The sequence below is a fragment of the Notothenia rossii genome (assembly GCF_949606895.1).
Source record: "Notothenia rossii genome assembly, chromosome: 11".
Taxonomy (NCBI): domain Eukaryota; kingdom Metazoa; phylum Chordata; class Actinopteri; order Perciformes; family Nototheniidae; genus Notothenia; species Notothenia rossii.
This window is the reverse complement of record NC_136910.1, coordinates 2971815-2986842: the sequence shown is the minus strand read 5'-3', so window position 1 is coordinate 2986842 and position 15028 is coordinate 2971815. Positions and strand designations below refer to the sequence as shown.

Here is a 15028-nt window from a genome sequence, read left to right as displayed (position 1 = left end):
CACACACACACACACACACACACACACACACACACACACACACACACACACACACACACACACACACACACACACACACACACACACACACTGTGTAAGATTATCACTTCAGTCTGAAATCACTTCAACACTCCTGTCATTGTTTGTACTGTGAGGAGGTCCTGAGAGGCAAGTGAGAAACTGATCATTTTATAAATAATAATAATAATAATAATAATAATAACACAAATATTAATAATTCTAGAAAATGGGGATTTTTTTTTTTTTTGACTTTAAGTTTTTTCTTTTCAATTTTAAAACCAATGAATTATTGTATATACTTTTTTTTAGGGTTTTTGGTTATTAGGTGATTTGATTTGTGCACCTGTGTTTTAAGTGCATGAAGGTGCTCTAACTCACTTTTAATGTTTGTATTCAGAGACACACATTAACATTTTGTTAAAAAAGAAACACGTTTTTAATTCCTTGTGAATATTGAATCACCAGAATGTTTGTTCTCACTTGCTTCTTTGGGCTTCTGTATATATATATATATATATGTGATTAAATCTCAATTCAAGACTTTTTCCTAAGTCTTTATCCATGTTGCATGCTCTAAACACTCTCACTCTTCTTCCTCCTTCGTCTTCCTCCCTTCTTCCTCTCTTTATTTATCTTTTATCATCTTCCACACGGTATCTGTTCTCTCTGATCTCAGCTCAGTTGGCCCCAAAAAAAACCCGACCCCGAGCTGCTGCACAAACACAGGAACTCATGTTTCTGAAACCTGCAGACTCTAAAGAAAAACCACCGGGCCTTTCAGACACACACACACACACACACACACACACACACACACACACACACACACACACACACACACACACACACACACACACACACACACACACACACACACACACAGACAGACAGACAGACAGACAGACAGACAGACAGACAGACAGACAGACAGACAGACAGACAGACAGACAGACAGACAGACAGACAGACAGACAGACAGACAGACAGAGACACACACACACACACTTCCCTCCCTTCCTTCTTCTCCACTCATCTCCTTCTGCTCACCATCAGCCACAGAGCGTCTCAAACTCTCCCAAAGGTATTAAAGTCCAGGAACACACAGCAACATGTATTAAAACCTGACAGATATGTTATTTGGCTACCCACAATGCATTGCACTTACCATATTACAACCTCAGGGGATTGCTGCAGAACAGAGAATATGCATTTGGCCGTTTTGTCGAGCACTATTGATCCTATTTAGTGCTTGTAGGTGCAGAGATGTCAACGGAGTGCAGTAGCTATCAGAGGTGAAAGTACATTTACTCAAGGACTGAACTTAATTACCCATTTGAGGTATTTGTACGTGACTTAAGTACTTACATTTTCATGCTACCTTCAGCTTCAACACTTTTTCTATTTACGTCACAGCTTTAGTTACATTTTTGCTCAGAAAACACATGAAGTATTTCCCAATAAGAGCACCTTGCAAGTCTCTTTAGGTCATTTTCACATAAAAACAGACATCATTTCAACTTTTAAAATGTGAAAGTTGATGTTGTTCTTTCATGAAGATGACGCTTTGGGATTTGCTAAATCATTAAAAAAAATTACACAATTTTTACAAACAGTTAAATTCAGACATATCTTCAGAATTTCACAATCAAAGCACCTTTTAAGTTTGTTTAAGTCTTTCTCTTGTAAAAACAATCATAGTTTACACCTTCTTATTAAATTACCCCTCTGGCAAATTGAAATTAAACTTCTCACTTGTTTCCCTATTTTTACAAACCAGAATCATCAATAATGAATCAATGATAACCTAATCATATATTATTAACTTATATAACATTCACATGGGATATTTCAATCAAATTAGCACTTTAACTTTCAATACTTTAAGCACATTTTCTCAATAAATACTCGAAAACATTTACTTCAGTGACATTTTCAGTGCTTCTTCTTGTAGCAGAGTTTCAGTGTAGTATTTAAGTCAAGTGTTCTTCCTCCACCTCTTTTAGGTATTGCACTCAACGTGTTTAAAAAAAAAAAAGAGACAGGGTGACGATTCTTACTTTAATTGCAGATATCAGTTTCTTGGTGTAGTACTGCTGCTGTGGCCACTAGGTGTCGCTGTGGTCTCACTATTCAGGCTCAAGCAGGGAAACCAAAGTGCAGCTCGCTTCAAAACTCATGCATGCCTCGCTTCCTCATCTCTGTGGATTCAACACTCTCTGACGACATTTTATTTTTGAGTTTCAGCGCCATCGTGCTTTCTAAACCCTCCTCTCCTGCAGTAGAGACATGTTTTGTTCACCCTCTGACCGCTGGCCTCTCTCACTGCTCATGCTTTCTGTTCAGATGATAAGATAAGGTCGCAGGATTTTAAGTGAGAGGGGTCAAAGGTCAGAGGGTCAAGTGGTCTGGTTCAGAGTTCACCGTGCAGCCTTCAGTCCATGAAACAACAAGCAGCATTCACTCTCCTGATGAGACTGATTTCACTTTGAAATGTCAATTACCTTCCTCTGATTTATTTCATGACCTTCAGGGAAAATACCACTAGGCTTTATTTATTAAATTACTACAAAGTAAAGGTGCTTTTTGATCACATTTCAAAGCAAAAAGAGTCATTTCCAAACACCTCTGAATTAGTTCAAAAATGTGTTGATTTTTCGATCATAAGGACTTTTCTCAAGATATCTCTGATCAGTCATTAACCTAATATACGATAACCTTTGGGATAAAAGTACATTTTGATCTTAAGAGTTTTAATACAGATTTTGTAGTCGTCATATTCTTTTATAGACCTCCCTCAAGACACAAGTTAAAAATATATATAATATAAACTGTGCTATTAAGCCCCTGAGAGAGAATCCTCTTCTCACAGGTGTCACAAAAATGTTGGTACGTAGTTTATTTTTTTTTGGGGGGGAAAGTCCGCCCTTAACTTGCCTCTCAGGGCTTCTGTATGTGTCTGATGGGTTTTCATTCATTTAAGTGTAATTCTATAAAGATTTGATTCATAAATTTGCAATTATTAGTCAACATAATGTCACCTACTACTTCAGAATCAGAAACAGGTTTATTGCCAAATAGGTTTTCACATACGAGTCATTTTCCTCTGTGTACATGGTGCAAACTGTACATAAGGGGAGCATAACAAGTAAGACAAAACAACCCAAAAATGTAATAAAATCAATTGAAACTATTACACATTAAGATCTAGAAAAATGACTTACATGAAATCTGGATATACTTAACCATTATGCAGTATATTATAGCAAAGCAATACTAAAATAAAATGTAATATGTGCAGTGTGGTTATGGGAGTATTCTACTCATGCGGCCATTATCAGCCTCTCAGCCCGGGACTTCCAAACTATTTCTGACATCAGAAAGTAAACACAAGTAGAAATAATAATCATGTATGAGTGACAGGTATTCCCTTCAGACGGGAGGAAAAATAAATCCTGGTTCCGCCTCAACGGAAGCACTGCAGAGCTCCTTTAGTAAACAAAAACAAACCAACTTTAGACACTGACATGCTATACATGATGCAACTTCACTGCAACCCTAAATGACAACAGAGAGGACTCTGGGAAAACGCTGTGAACTCTGACCCCTGCTTCTCATCCTCATCTCTCCCCACTAACTAGTCTCCCCCTTTTCATCTCCCCCTCCTCTTTCACCGCACATTTCCCCCCTCCCCCCCTCTCCCCTTCTCCTCCAGGTTGCTGTATCGACCGACTCTCAGGAGGCTCTGTTTTCGGACGGAGGGGGAAGCGCTGAAGGACTTGTAAACTTAGCCCTCCCCCTTTCACCCTCCGCCTCCTTATCTCCCCCACTTTTACCACCCAGGCCCCCCCCCTTCCCCCCCCAGGAGGATCTGGAGGTGTCGCTCCTCACCCACAGGGGGACAGGAAGTGACATCACTATGGCACCAAACGATGGTGGTGATGATGATGGTGATGTTTTCGTCAGAACGAGGCAGTTGAAGAGGTTTCACAGCATGGACACGACGCAGGGCAGCAACGTGGCCCCGCCCCCTCGCCTCCCTCGACCCCCCCGCCCTTACTCCTGGCTCGACTCCCCCCCGGAGACTTGCTTTTCATCGGAGGGGGAGTCAACAAACCCCAATCGTAGCCCCTCCTCCTCCTCATCTGGCTTCGTTTTTTCGCAAATCCACGCCTCGCCGCATCGACGCAAGAAGAAAATGAGCCCACCGTGTATCTCCGTGGATCCGCCCAGCGACGAGTCTGGACTTTACCCCCCAGGAGTGGTTGTTGTGGGGGGAGGGTTAGGGCTACCCTCCCCCCTGCCCAGCCGGGACACCTGTCTGAGGAGGAGGGCGCCCTCTAGTGACTCCTTTGACCTCGGGGTGACGGGGGGCGAGGGGGGGTCTGTACAGCTACTGACGCCCCCCAGGGAAGAAAAGCTCTGAGCACTGACCCTTCAACACACACAGAAAGAGACACACACACACACACACACACACACGTGATGCACACTGTGTGTCTTTGGTTCTAGTTCTAGTAATAATGCTGTAGAGCAGTGGTTCCCAACAAGGGGGTACGGGGGTATTTGAGGGGGTACGGGGGTATTTGAGGGGGTACGTCGAAAAGATTAGGGATTGCAATTTATTTCCACACAAAAGAAAATATTCGTAATGTTCCTGTTGTCCGAGGGTCAAATTGGACTCATTCATAAATGTTTTTTCTGTCATAACAAGGGGTTGTTTTTATCGAAATGCCACAAAAATAAAATGGTGGTCACTACCGTAATTGAAATAGTGGTTTTATATAAATGAATAGCATCTGGTGTAATCATGTGCTGCCCATGCACAAACTATTGAAGCGCTTTTTAACACAGAAGCCTGACAAAAATTCCAAATAATTATTCTTGTTCGGCCTATTTTAAAACCTTTTTTTGGGGGTAATTTAACTGAGGTTTTTTGACAGTAAATAAAAAAAAAGATAAGTAATTAATAGGAATTAAATTGAATAAAAGGTGAAACCAAGATTTGTGTAATAAATCTATATGTTTTATAAGCAGTCAAACCAGGACAAAGTTTGTACAGCTGATGGGACGACAACACAACGGTTAAATTAAGAAAAAAGTGAGTTTTAATGTAGTTTTTTTGCTCACAATACGTGTACCTGTCAAGTTTAAATGCATTTGTATTAAGGGTGAGTTATACAAGTGATTATCATTTAATGCACTTTGGTTGAATACGATTACAGAGGGTTTAAAACCAAATAAAAGTATAAAAAGTATTTAGGGGTTCAGGAGATAGAAGAGGTTGGGAACCACTGCTGTAGAGAGTAACAATAGCCGCTTTCACACCAAGTACTTTGCCGTACTTAGTACCCAGCACTTAGTTCCCCCATGGAACTAAAGAGCCGATCGCGTTCACACCGGAATAAGTTCCCTGAGGGGGGATTAGGCAAATGAAGCCGCTGACGTAACTTCTTCTTCTTCTGCTTTGGGTTTACTGGCAGGCCGCAAACAACTTCACGGCGCTGCCACCCGGAGTCCCCGGCCGGAAGTCCCCGGAGTTGGGGACTGGCTTCAGTAGAAGCTGCTGGGAGTCCCAGCAGCTTCTACTGAAGCCTTCAGAGTAAATCACCAGAACGCCGACACCTCCTCATCTCCACCGCTCCCATGTTTTATTTTGTGTTGCCATAAGTTACTCTCTCTCCGTTGTTGTGCGGTGCTAATGCTAATGCTAATGCTAATGCTAATGCCAGCAAATACAATGGCGGCTTCAAAAAACTTTTCAGAGTTTTACGGGGCGTAGTTTGCAATCCGCCCAGCCAATCAGAAGTTGGTACTTTTTTCTCCCCAGGATAGTACCACCTCTCTAGCATGCACTAAAAATGGGGGTAAAAGTTCTCGGAACTAAGTTCTCTTTTTGGTGTGAACGCGAAATTCCAGGCACTAACGGAACTAAACGGGAAAAGTACGGGTAAAAGTACACCGGTGTGAAAGCGCCTAATGGTTCAGAAACAGTGGGGACACCAAGGGTGAAGTACTGTAGTCATGTGACCACCCTGGGAGAAGTACTGTAGTCATGTGACCACCCTGGGTGAAGTGCTGTAGTCATGTGACCACCCCGGGTGAAGTACTGTAGTCATGTGACCATCCCTTGTCTTTGTAATGTTACTGCCAAAACAACCACAGAAGAAGAGAAGACGCGAACACACACATTTCTCTTCGGCGACCCCGTGACCTCCGCAGGGAAACATGTTTAATCCGCCCGGCAACAGTGGAGGTACAAAGCAATATGAACGTTTTAGAGACACTATTTTCTTAAATTATTGGGCCATAGTGTTTGTACAGGATGTTGTTTTTTAATTTCATTTCGATTGTTATTTTCACGTGTGATTTTTTTCTTTTGTCGAGATGGTTTGTCTTTGTCTTTTTTTTCACTGTAGGATATTTCTAGCTTTCTTGGTTTACTGAGGAAAGTGAACGTTTTTCAAAGTGCTGAAAACCATGTATTTGTAGGAATAATATATAAATATATATATAAAAAAAACAAGTCATTAAACTGAGTTTGGGTTTTTAAACACACGGTGGTTTCATTGTCCGAGAAACATTTTTTTTATTTTTTTTTTGGTTGGTTTTGGTTCTCCGAAGGGTAATAACACAAAACTGTATAAAATATGTGAAGGATTTTTAGAAAAAACTACAACTTAAAGGTGACTTAACTGTTGATTTGTACATGACTTCCTCTTAGGATAAGGGCCTGGGTCCCATATGGTTAAAACATTAAATACAAACAAATTAATATATACATAAAAACAGTAAAAAGCTGTATTTAGTATCTATAGATTACATCCTATAAAATATAACGAATAAGTTGTAATAGACCAACTTACTACCAAAAAAACATAAAAAAGGACACTTAGTGAATACATTTTACAAGTGTGCACACTAGTAGCAGATATTAAAAGAAATTTGAATTAGAGTTGAATATGTATAAATTGTTAGGGTTATTAATCAGATAGAATTCAATCTGGTTAAAAATAATATAATAAAATATTTAAAAAATCACGAGACAGAGCTGATTGTTCCTTTAACATCATTAACAGTAAAAGTTTAAAAAAGAACACACTCAAAGCAGAGCAAAACCTGGTTACCATAATCATTTCTCTCTATGACACTGATTCACATTCAGCCCGAGCCGAGGCGAATACGAGCTGATGAATGCATACTGCAGGGGGGAAATGTTCTATTGAGTCCTTTGTGGCTCCAGAGCTTTGTGAAGTCTGATTAATTCCCACAAGTGAATTCAGCCATGGAGAAACGAGGAACCTCTGGACCACGAGAAAAAGATCTCCACATTTGAAACCCTCTTTATTTGTCACACATAAATGCACACAGTGAAATGTGGGCTCTGCCTTTAACCCATACTCTTACTAGGAGCAGTGGGCAGCTATTGTACATTTCTTGAATGTGTCTGACCAGTTATTTATGTCTCAATTAAAAACGGATGCCTTTACATGGCTTATACAAGCACGAAGTAAAATAAGCAGATCCCCAACAAAATCAGGCAGCCATGTGCAGACTGAAATATTTTCCAAGGCCCATAACTTTGACCCAGTGTATCAGTTCATGCTGTCCTGACTGAGCGCACACACCTGTAACCTTGGTGCTGTGCTCTCAGTGTTTTGTCTCCCTGTTCCTGTTAGTTTCTGTCATGGATCAGTATCAACAGTCCTGCCAGTAACGTTACTATATTATCAATACTACTTTAGTTATAGCCTGATATATGATAGCTAACTTTACAATGTTGTGATGTGACTGACGTTAGCTAACATTCTGTAGCTAACGCCGGTCACTCACCAAGACAGCTGCCCAGTTCTCCACTGGTTCTCCTCACACCACAGCTCCATGTATCGCCGATGGCCGTTATTTGTTCTAATCCTTGGCTGCTCCTGGTCTCTTGGACGCATAGCAGGCTCATAATTATAATCATATGCATTTGAATATATATTTTCAACCTCTTCTGTGTCAAAACTAGCATTGGTTATCCATGTTTATTCATACGTTAGACCGGCCGCTCTCCCCCATGTTACATCACACGCGGGAGGCTTTTTGTATGCGGAAGTGAAAATGTCTTACAAAAACGAAGCCAGATGTCACTGTAGTGTATATTTCTGTATATTTTTTTGAAAATCTAGTGTATACATCATTTTCCTACACATTTATTCACTAGTGTGTCTAACCTAGGGTGACCAGACGTCCCCGTTTTCCGAGGACAGTCTCCGTTTGTATTGGCCTGTCCCCGGTTGAAACTGTCCCCGGAAATGTCCCCGTTTTTTTTAATATACGTTAAAAACACATAGTAAGGTGAAATAAAACGTTTCATGTCAGGAAACACTGGGTAAACAGACTGTGGTCAAGCCAGACCCCACTTCGGAAAACACAGTCAAGCCGGCAGCCCGCACGTTGTATTGCGGTGCGCGATTATCCTATGCATTACGGTAGAGGCCTGTAAAAACTGCCTTCAAAATAAAAGCTTTTACTCGGTCAACAACAAATATACCTAAAAAACACACCAAACATATTCATATATACTGGAGCTTAAATGGAGAAATATGTACTATATAATGTGATCAATAATAATTTAAAACAAACTACGTATAACTACCACATTATAACTGAGTGAATGTAAAATGTAGGCCTATACAGTTATGAAGACATATCTGACATTTCCACTGGGTGACTATTTAAAATGTATGTTTAAAATCTCAAATTAGATCTATTGTCCATCTATATTTTGATTATTATTTAATGGAAACCGTCCATAATGAAAGAGTCATTCGAAGTCAATCAAATACTTATTTCACTTCAGGGTGATAGCAGGACACCCAATCTAATCACTCAGAGAGAATCTGGACAATCTGATGTAGAATTTCAAAATAAAATACTTTTGAAATCTCATATATGAGCTATCATCGTTCAAATGTTCGAATTACATTGAACCAGAATTGTCCCCCTTTTTTCTTTAACAGTGAAGAAAATTGGATATGTTAATGATATATTGACCACAACACTCAAAATGTCCCCGGTTTTAATTTTGAAAATCTGGTCACCTTAGTCTAACCTGCAAGTTGCTCTTTAAGCTTTGCAGTGAGCAGTAGATTAGCCGGTTAAAAATAGGCAATAAGACAGATCTTTTATTGTATATGTTCTGGTCATTACCTACGCATACTTGTCAACCTTGGGACCGGAGAAATCGGGAGCATTTCAAAACCACAGCAGGGGGGGTGCGAGTGGATCGCCGGAGCTGTGCACTGTCTTGATGGAGCATATGTGTGGGCTGGACCTTTATTATAGGAAAGGAGTGAGCAGAGGGCAGAGTTGTTGATTCTTGTTCTGTTTTCTGTGACTATCTGCCTCACCCTCTCAGAATTTCGGTTGCACGCGCTACTAAAGAGACGTGTTACCATGGAAACCAAACAATGGTGTAGCTGTATTAAAGTCCGAGTGGAAACAGTCCTGAGTAAATCTGATTTTGTCAGAAATCGGGAGAAATGCGGGAGAAATATGACTCCGGGAGGAAACCGGGAGAGGGCAATGAAATCGGGAGTCTCCCGCGAAAATCGGGAGGGTTGACAAGTGTGTAGCCTACCTACGGTTGCCGACAGGTGCAAACACGCTTCAATGGCAAAAACGCTTCCGTGAGGAGAAACGATGCAAATATAAAAACACAAATGAAGAAACATCTTCACTAACTTGATGAAACATCCGCAGATCATGTGATCACATTGTTAAAAAAAAGCCCATAAAAACACGTTAGGTACGTTTCCAACAACAAGAGACAGTTGTCCAGCTTCATAATCTTGAACGTCACCGCGCATGTCTCCTCACGTTGCTGAGTGTTCTCTAAATGCTGCATGTGTTGTCAAGTTGCTGAAGATGTTTCTTCATGAGGAACATTTGTGTTGTTATATCTGCATCCGCAGGAAACAGAAGAGGATGCATTTGAGAAAGCATGATTTAATTCACATTTTAATCATAAAAATCAGCATTAATTTGATACACACAACCAAACAGTAGGTGAAAATACAAATGGACTTCTTAGACATCTTTATCCACGGTGATCGGGCTCTACATTTGTCAATACGTGTAAATATTTATGCTGACTATTATGCAAAATAAATAATTAAATAATTAACATTTTGTAATTATGAACATCTCAGCAGGAGCAAAAGAGAACCCCTGAGGCGCCTGGGAATTATAATAATCATTTTAGCATTTAAATTCCATAATGACACATTTAAAGAGCCCCTGCTGCTTATTTATTTAGATGAAAACAAACAGATTTATATAAGTAAGCATCTCATTAACAAATAAAAACTCTCGGACTGAATAATTTAAAAGTGGTTTTCTGAGACAGTTGTTGCATTTCTTTGAATCTGAAACACTTAAATTTTGAAATTCTAACTTTGTTTTGAAGTCGTCTGAAACCTTTCGACATGTGTAACCAATTTATTGATTAAATAACAACTCTAGACATTTCCCACCCGCACTTCTTCCCCTTAAAATAACAGAGTAAATCGTCTGACACAAACACACATTTCAACACGTTCCCCTCCGTCAGTATTCCAGTTTGATCTCATTCCCCGCTGCTTCCCCTCTCACCTGTATTTATATTCTCCTTCCTTTACTTCACGGCTGACAGCAGGGAGTCCGAAATATTGTCAACATGTTTTGTTTCTTGAACAAGAGAACAGGGTCCCCTTCTTCATTTCGTTGTCTCATTTCCCTCCTCTCCATCTGTCTCCCTGAAACAAATTAGGATGGATGATGGCGTCCAAATAAGTGTCTGCAGGGTTGGGGAAAAATTACGCAATTCAACCGTGCATGGAACAAGAACTGAGTAATGGGCTTTAATGAAAGACTGTGTGGTTGACCAAGTGTTGCTCAGTGTTTGGCAAAAGAAAGTCCTTTCAATTCTGCAAAACAAGACAAATGAGGTGTTTGACTTGCTCCTGTTAACATGGGGCTGAAGGAGTATAATTACATTATCCCTTACATGTTTCCATCGTAAGCTTTGTCAGTTAGTTTGTTTCGTAACGGACGTAACGGTTGTAGCTTTTCTCAGGCGCGGAGGGATACTGACTTGTTGTGAAAAGTACCTACAATTCTACCCGTGACATACGCTCGGCTAAGAACCAATCAGATTGCTTGATTTGACCTGTCCCTTTTATAACAACAAATCATTCGGATGTATTTTCTCCATGCATGTACAGTAAGGAGTGCAAAGACTTCATTGATATTTTTGAATGTATTCGTTTTCCTGCTGATTGGAATTTGCTGAGAACAGATTACACAAAAGAATATCAAAAACATCATCCATCATAGCCCAGGACATTAAAAAAAACATGTCAATTATAGAACAAATCATACGTAAATATCATTTAGGAGATACATCGAGAGATAGTTTGAGGTTTTCAAGGGAAGATGTATTAGTAATAAAAGGTTTGCTGTGTTAATGCACTTTCATTTGAACTGTTGTATTTAGAGGAAGTTAGATTTCTTTTATATATAATTACATATTTCTTTTATATCAATTAAGCAATAATTGATTGGTTAAAATGTCCTGATGATAGACCTGGAAACAAGTCTCCTTTTAGGTGACGTCAGACTAAGTATTTTTGGTAAAGTGAAGTGCTGAATATAATTGGATTAATATCTGAAAGGAAGAGCTGAAGGCAGTTCAAGTGTCAAGAAGTGATGAACGAAGCTGACATGCATGTGTAAGCCCTGAGAGCAGAAAAGTATTAACTGTCATTTAAAGAACAAGAGATTAAAGTTGAAAAGTCGGTCAGTCGTAGAAAAAAAAAAGCATTCGTCGCTTTAAAGGAAATGCACTGTAATGGAGCTGAGCTGTCAGCAGGAGAGTTCAAATCTAAAGTGTTTGGTGGATGTGTTGATGTGTTTCAGCTGAAGGAATGACAGACCGGAGTTCTGACACCGGTATTGGAAGCTTTCATTAAATCAAAAAGCACTTCAGATCAATATGACTCTGCTACATGAAATCTAAACGCCAAGGGAGGAACTGAGCTCACATTTCTCGGTGTATGAGCACACACCGACTCCCAGGCAGGCTTCGGGTGTGTGTGTGTTCAGGCTGGGTTTCGCTGTGTCTCGCAGACGGCCACTGGGCTCACAGGGAGGGGGGGGGGGGGCAGGAGCTCCAACAAGCAGTGAATACACATACTACACAGAGATGCTGTTTGAGAAACCAATGTGAGTTTGGAACATTGAACAATGTAAATCTATTCTAGTAGACCTCAACAATGGAACTATGATCAGAAGAAATGGCCATGACGTGGGACCTGGGGCCATATCATTGTCATGTTCGGTCTGTGTGTGTGTGTGTGCGTGTGTTTGTGTGTGTGTTTTCACTCATTATGGATGTCTGTTGTGTCTAATCCCCCCGAGATGCGTGTAATTAAGACATGGCCCACAGAAGGAAGGAGGCACTGGTTTGTAAAGCATGTTCATGCATCAAGTGTGTGTGTGTGTGTGTGTGTGTGTGTGTGTGTGTGTGTGTGTGTGTGTGTGTGTGTGTGTGTGTGTGTGTGTGTGTGTGTGTGTGTGTGTGTGTGTGTGTGTGTGTGTGTGTGTGTGTGTGTGTGTGTGTGTGTGTGTGTGTGTGTGTGTGTGTGTGTGTGTGTGTGTGTGTGTGTGTGTGTGTGTGACAAACAGCTTCACACAGACACATTTGAACCTTTCTTTATGGACGTGCTTCCCTCGAGATGACTTCAGACACATTTGAATGATTTATTATTTAGCTTCCATCTGTTTAATGAGGGTCAGTCGGAGCCATTGGGTTTCAAACACAGACAACAATTTGTAGAATTATACTTTATCAATCTTTAATAAAAGTAGAGGGACTCAAAAGTGAGTTAGTAAGATGGCACTTAATAAAGATTTCAAAGGTCAATTAACACAATCCCCTCGCTGTGACTGACGGTAATGAGTCAATTTACAAGCTGTCAGCGACCACATTAATCATCTCTATGCATGTCACCGCATTCAATTGGGGAATGTGTTAATTAATGTAGAAAAGGATACACAGCCCTCCATTTCCTGCCGTTTGCCTGAAGTGTCTCTCAGCGTCAGCCCTTTAGCTGGAGTTCCTCTTCACTGGATCGATTGACTCGCTGCCTGGCGGGGAATTCATCTCGACTGCAGCTCCGTAGAGGAGATTAAATACTGAAAAATAGAAACACAAGTGCCGCTCCAGCCTGAGGGATCTGACTGAGGCTTTATGAAGAGACGAGTAGAGAGGCTTTCACACGAGGGAGGGAGGAAGAGGCTAATTCATCGATGAAGAAGAAGCTGACCTTCAGAGGAATCCCTGCAGGCTTCATCACAGACACACCATATGCTCAACTCAGAGGAAGGACGTGTGTGTGTGTGTGTGTGTGTGTGTGTGTGTGTGTGTGTGTGTGTGTGTGTGTGTGTGTGTGTGTGTGTGTGTGTGTGTGTGTGTGTGTGTGTGTGTGTGTGTGTGTGTGTGTGTGTGTGTGTGTGTGTGTGTGTGTGTGTGTGTGTGTGTGTGTGTGTGTGTGTGTGTGCTCCAACTCCAAACAGTCTCAAATTGTCTCAGGAAGTCTAGATTATTGGGAATTCTCTTTCCCTACTTCACTGCGTGAGCTCCCAGGCGTCACAATACTTCTGTCCTTATTGATATAAACCTTAACTCTACTTTCTGATTATTGCTGCAGCTGTTGCTCTGGACCCTACGGGCTCTCAAAGACAACATGGCACTGTATGCATGAGATTGGGTTGTGATTATTTGGTAAATAACATATTTGTTCAGGAACATGCGTCACTTATTACCAGAATATGAAAAGGCATTAGAGGTCATGCACTGTCATTGGTGGATGATAATTAGTAGAAATACTTCAGTACTCAAGTAAAAGTCCTGCATTAAATATCTTAAGTAAAAGTACAAAATATGTTTCAAAATATACTTAAAGGTAGGTAAGAATGGAGGAACCAGCTCGAGTGCGCTAGAATTTGAAAATACACAACTGAAAAAATCTGCCCCTTCCTTCAGACTTCCTCACAGAGCCCCTCCTCCAACACACACGAACGCGCACATGACCAATGAGGGCACGAGATAAGTTTGTGCCCCGATGGAAGGCTGACAGGCAGGTAGGCCATCCAGTTACTTTAGCCGGCTCAGATGATTGGTCGTGCTTTTTACAGCGCCACGGCTTCCACAGATTACACATTTTTATGTATTTATTGTCAAAGCATTTAATATATTCATTGCTATCGGGATGTTAAGAGCATTCCATGGAATATAACAAAAAGTGTTTCTGAAGTGAATTACCTACCCTACCTTTAAAGTACCAAAAGTAAAAGTACTTACTGAGCGCAATGTCCCATTTTATAATCACATATATTAAATTACTGGATAATTGTTTGACACTTTAATGTGTTCATAACAGCTGGTCAAGGTAGAGCTAAATTGAATTACTTTATACACTGCTGCTGGATATCTTAACCTATTTTTAGTTCATTTATTCGTTTTTATATTTCGTTTAAGCGAATTATTTGAATCTGTAAAGTAACTCAATTTGTAAAATAAATATAGTGAAATATTGGCTTTGAAATGGTAGTGGGGAAGAAGTATAAAGTAGCATAAAACATGCAAAAAATATTCAAGTAAAGTACAAGTGTCCCAAAATCCTACTTGAGTATACAGTATACTTCACTACATTACACCAAAAGCACTTTGCATTGTTCTCACTGCGTAAAAACATTTCTCTCCTGGAAGAATAAAACTCTGCAGACTCTGAACATTCTCCAAAACCCGTCAACACAACTCCATCTGACAGTGAGGATAAACGCTTCAGACTCTGTGTGGTTCAGAGACAGTGCGCACAAGTTAGAAAACAACTCAACTTGAATACACACTCTGGAGGAATCTTTTGAATGCAAGAGAAGAAGTGAGAGAATTAAAACCAATGATGAAACAAAGATCTAGAGA

The 15028-nt window shown here is 40.4% G+C and overlaps 1 protein-coding gene across 1 annotated transcript in view; it reads left to right on the top strand.

The window, feature by feature from the left end:
* LOC307024374 (voltage-dependent T-type calcium channel subunit alpha-1G-like) overlaps window positions 1-4575 on the top strand; it is a 229603-nt gene extending 225028 nt beyond the window's left edge. The window contains exon 23 of the mRNA XM_079658439.1: window positions 3734-4575. Within this exon, the coding sequence (XP_079514565.1) occupies window positions 3734-4444 (711 nt within the window). The 3' untranslated portion in view covers window positions 4445-4575. The remainder of the gene's footprint in view (window positions 1-3733) is intronic.
* Window positions 4576-15028: the final 10453 nt, after the last annotated feature.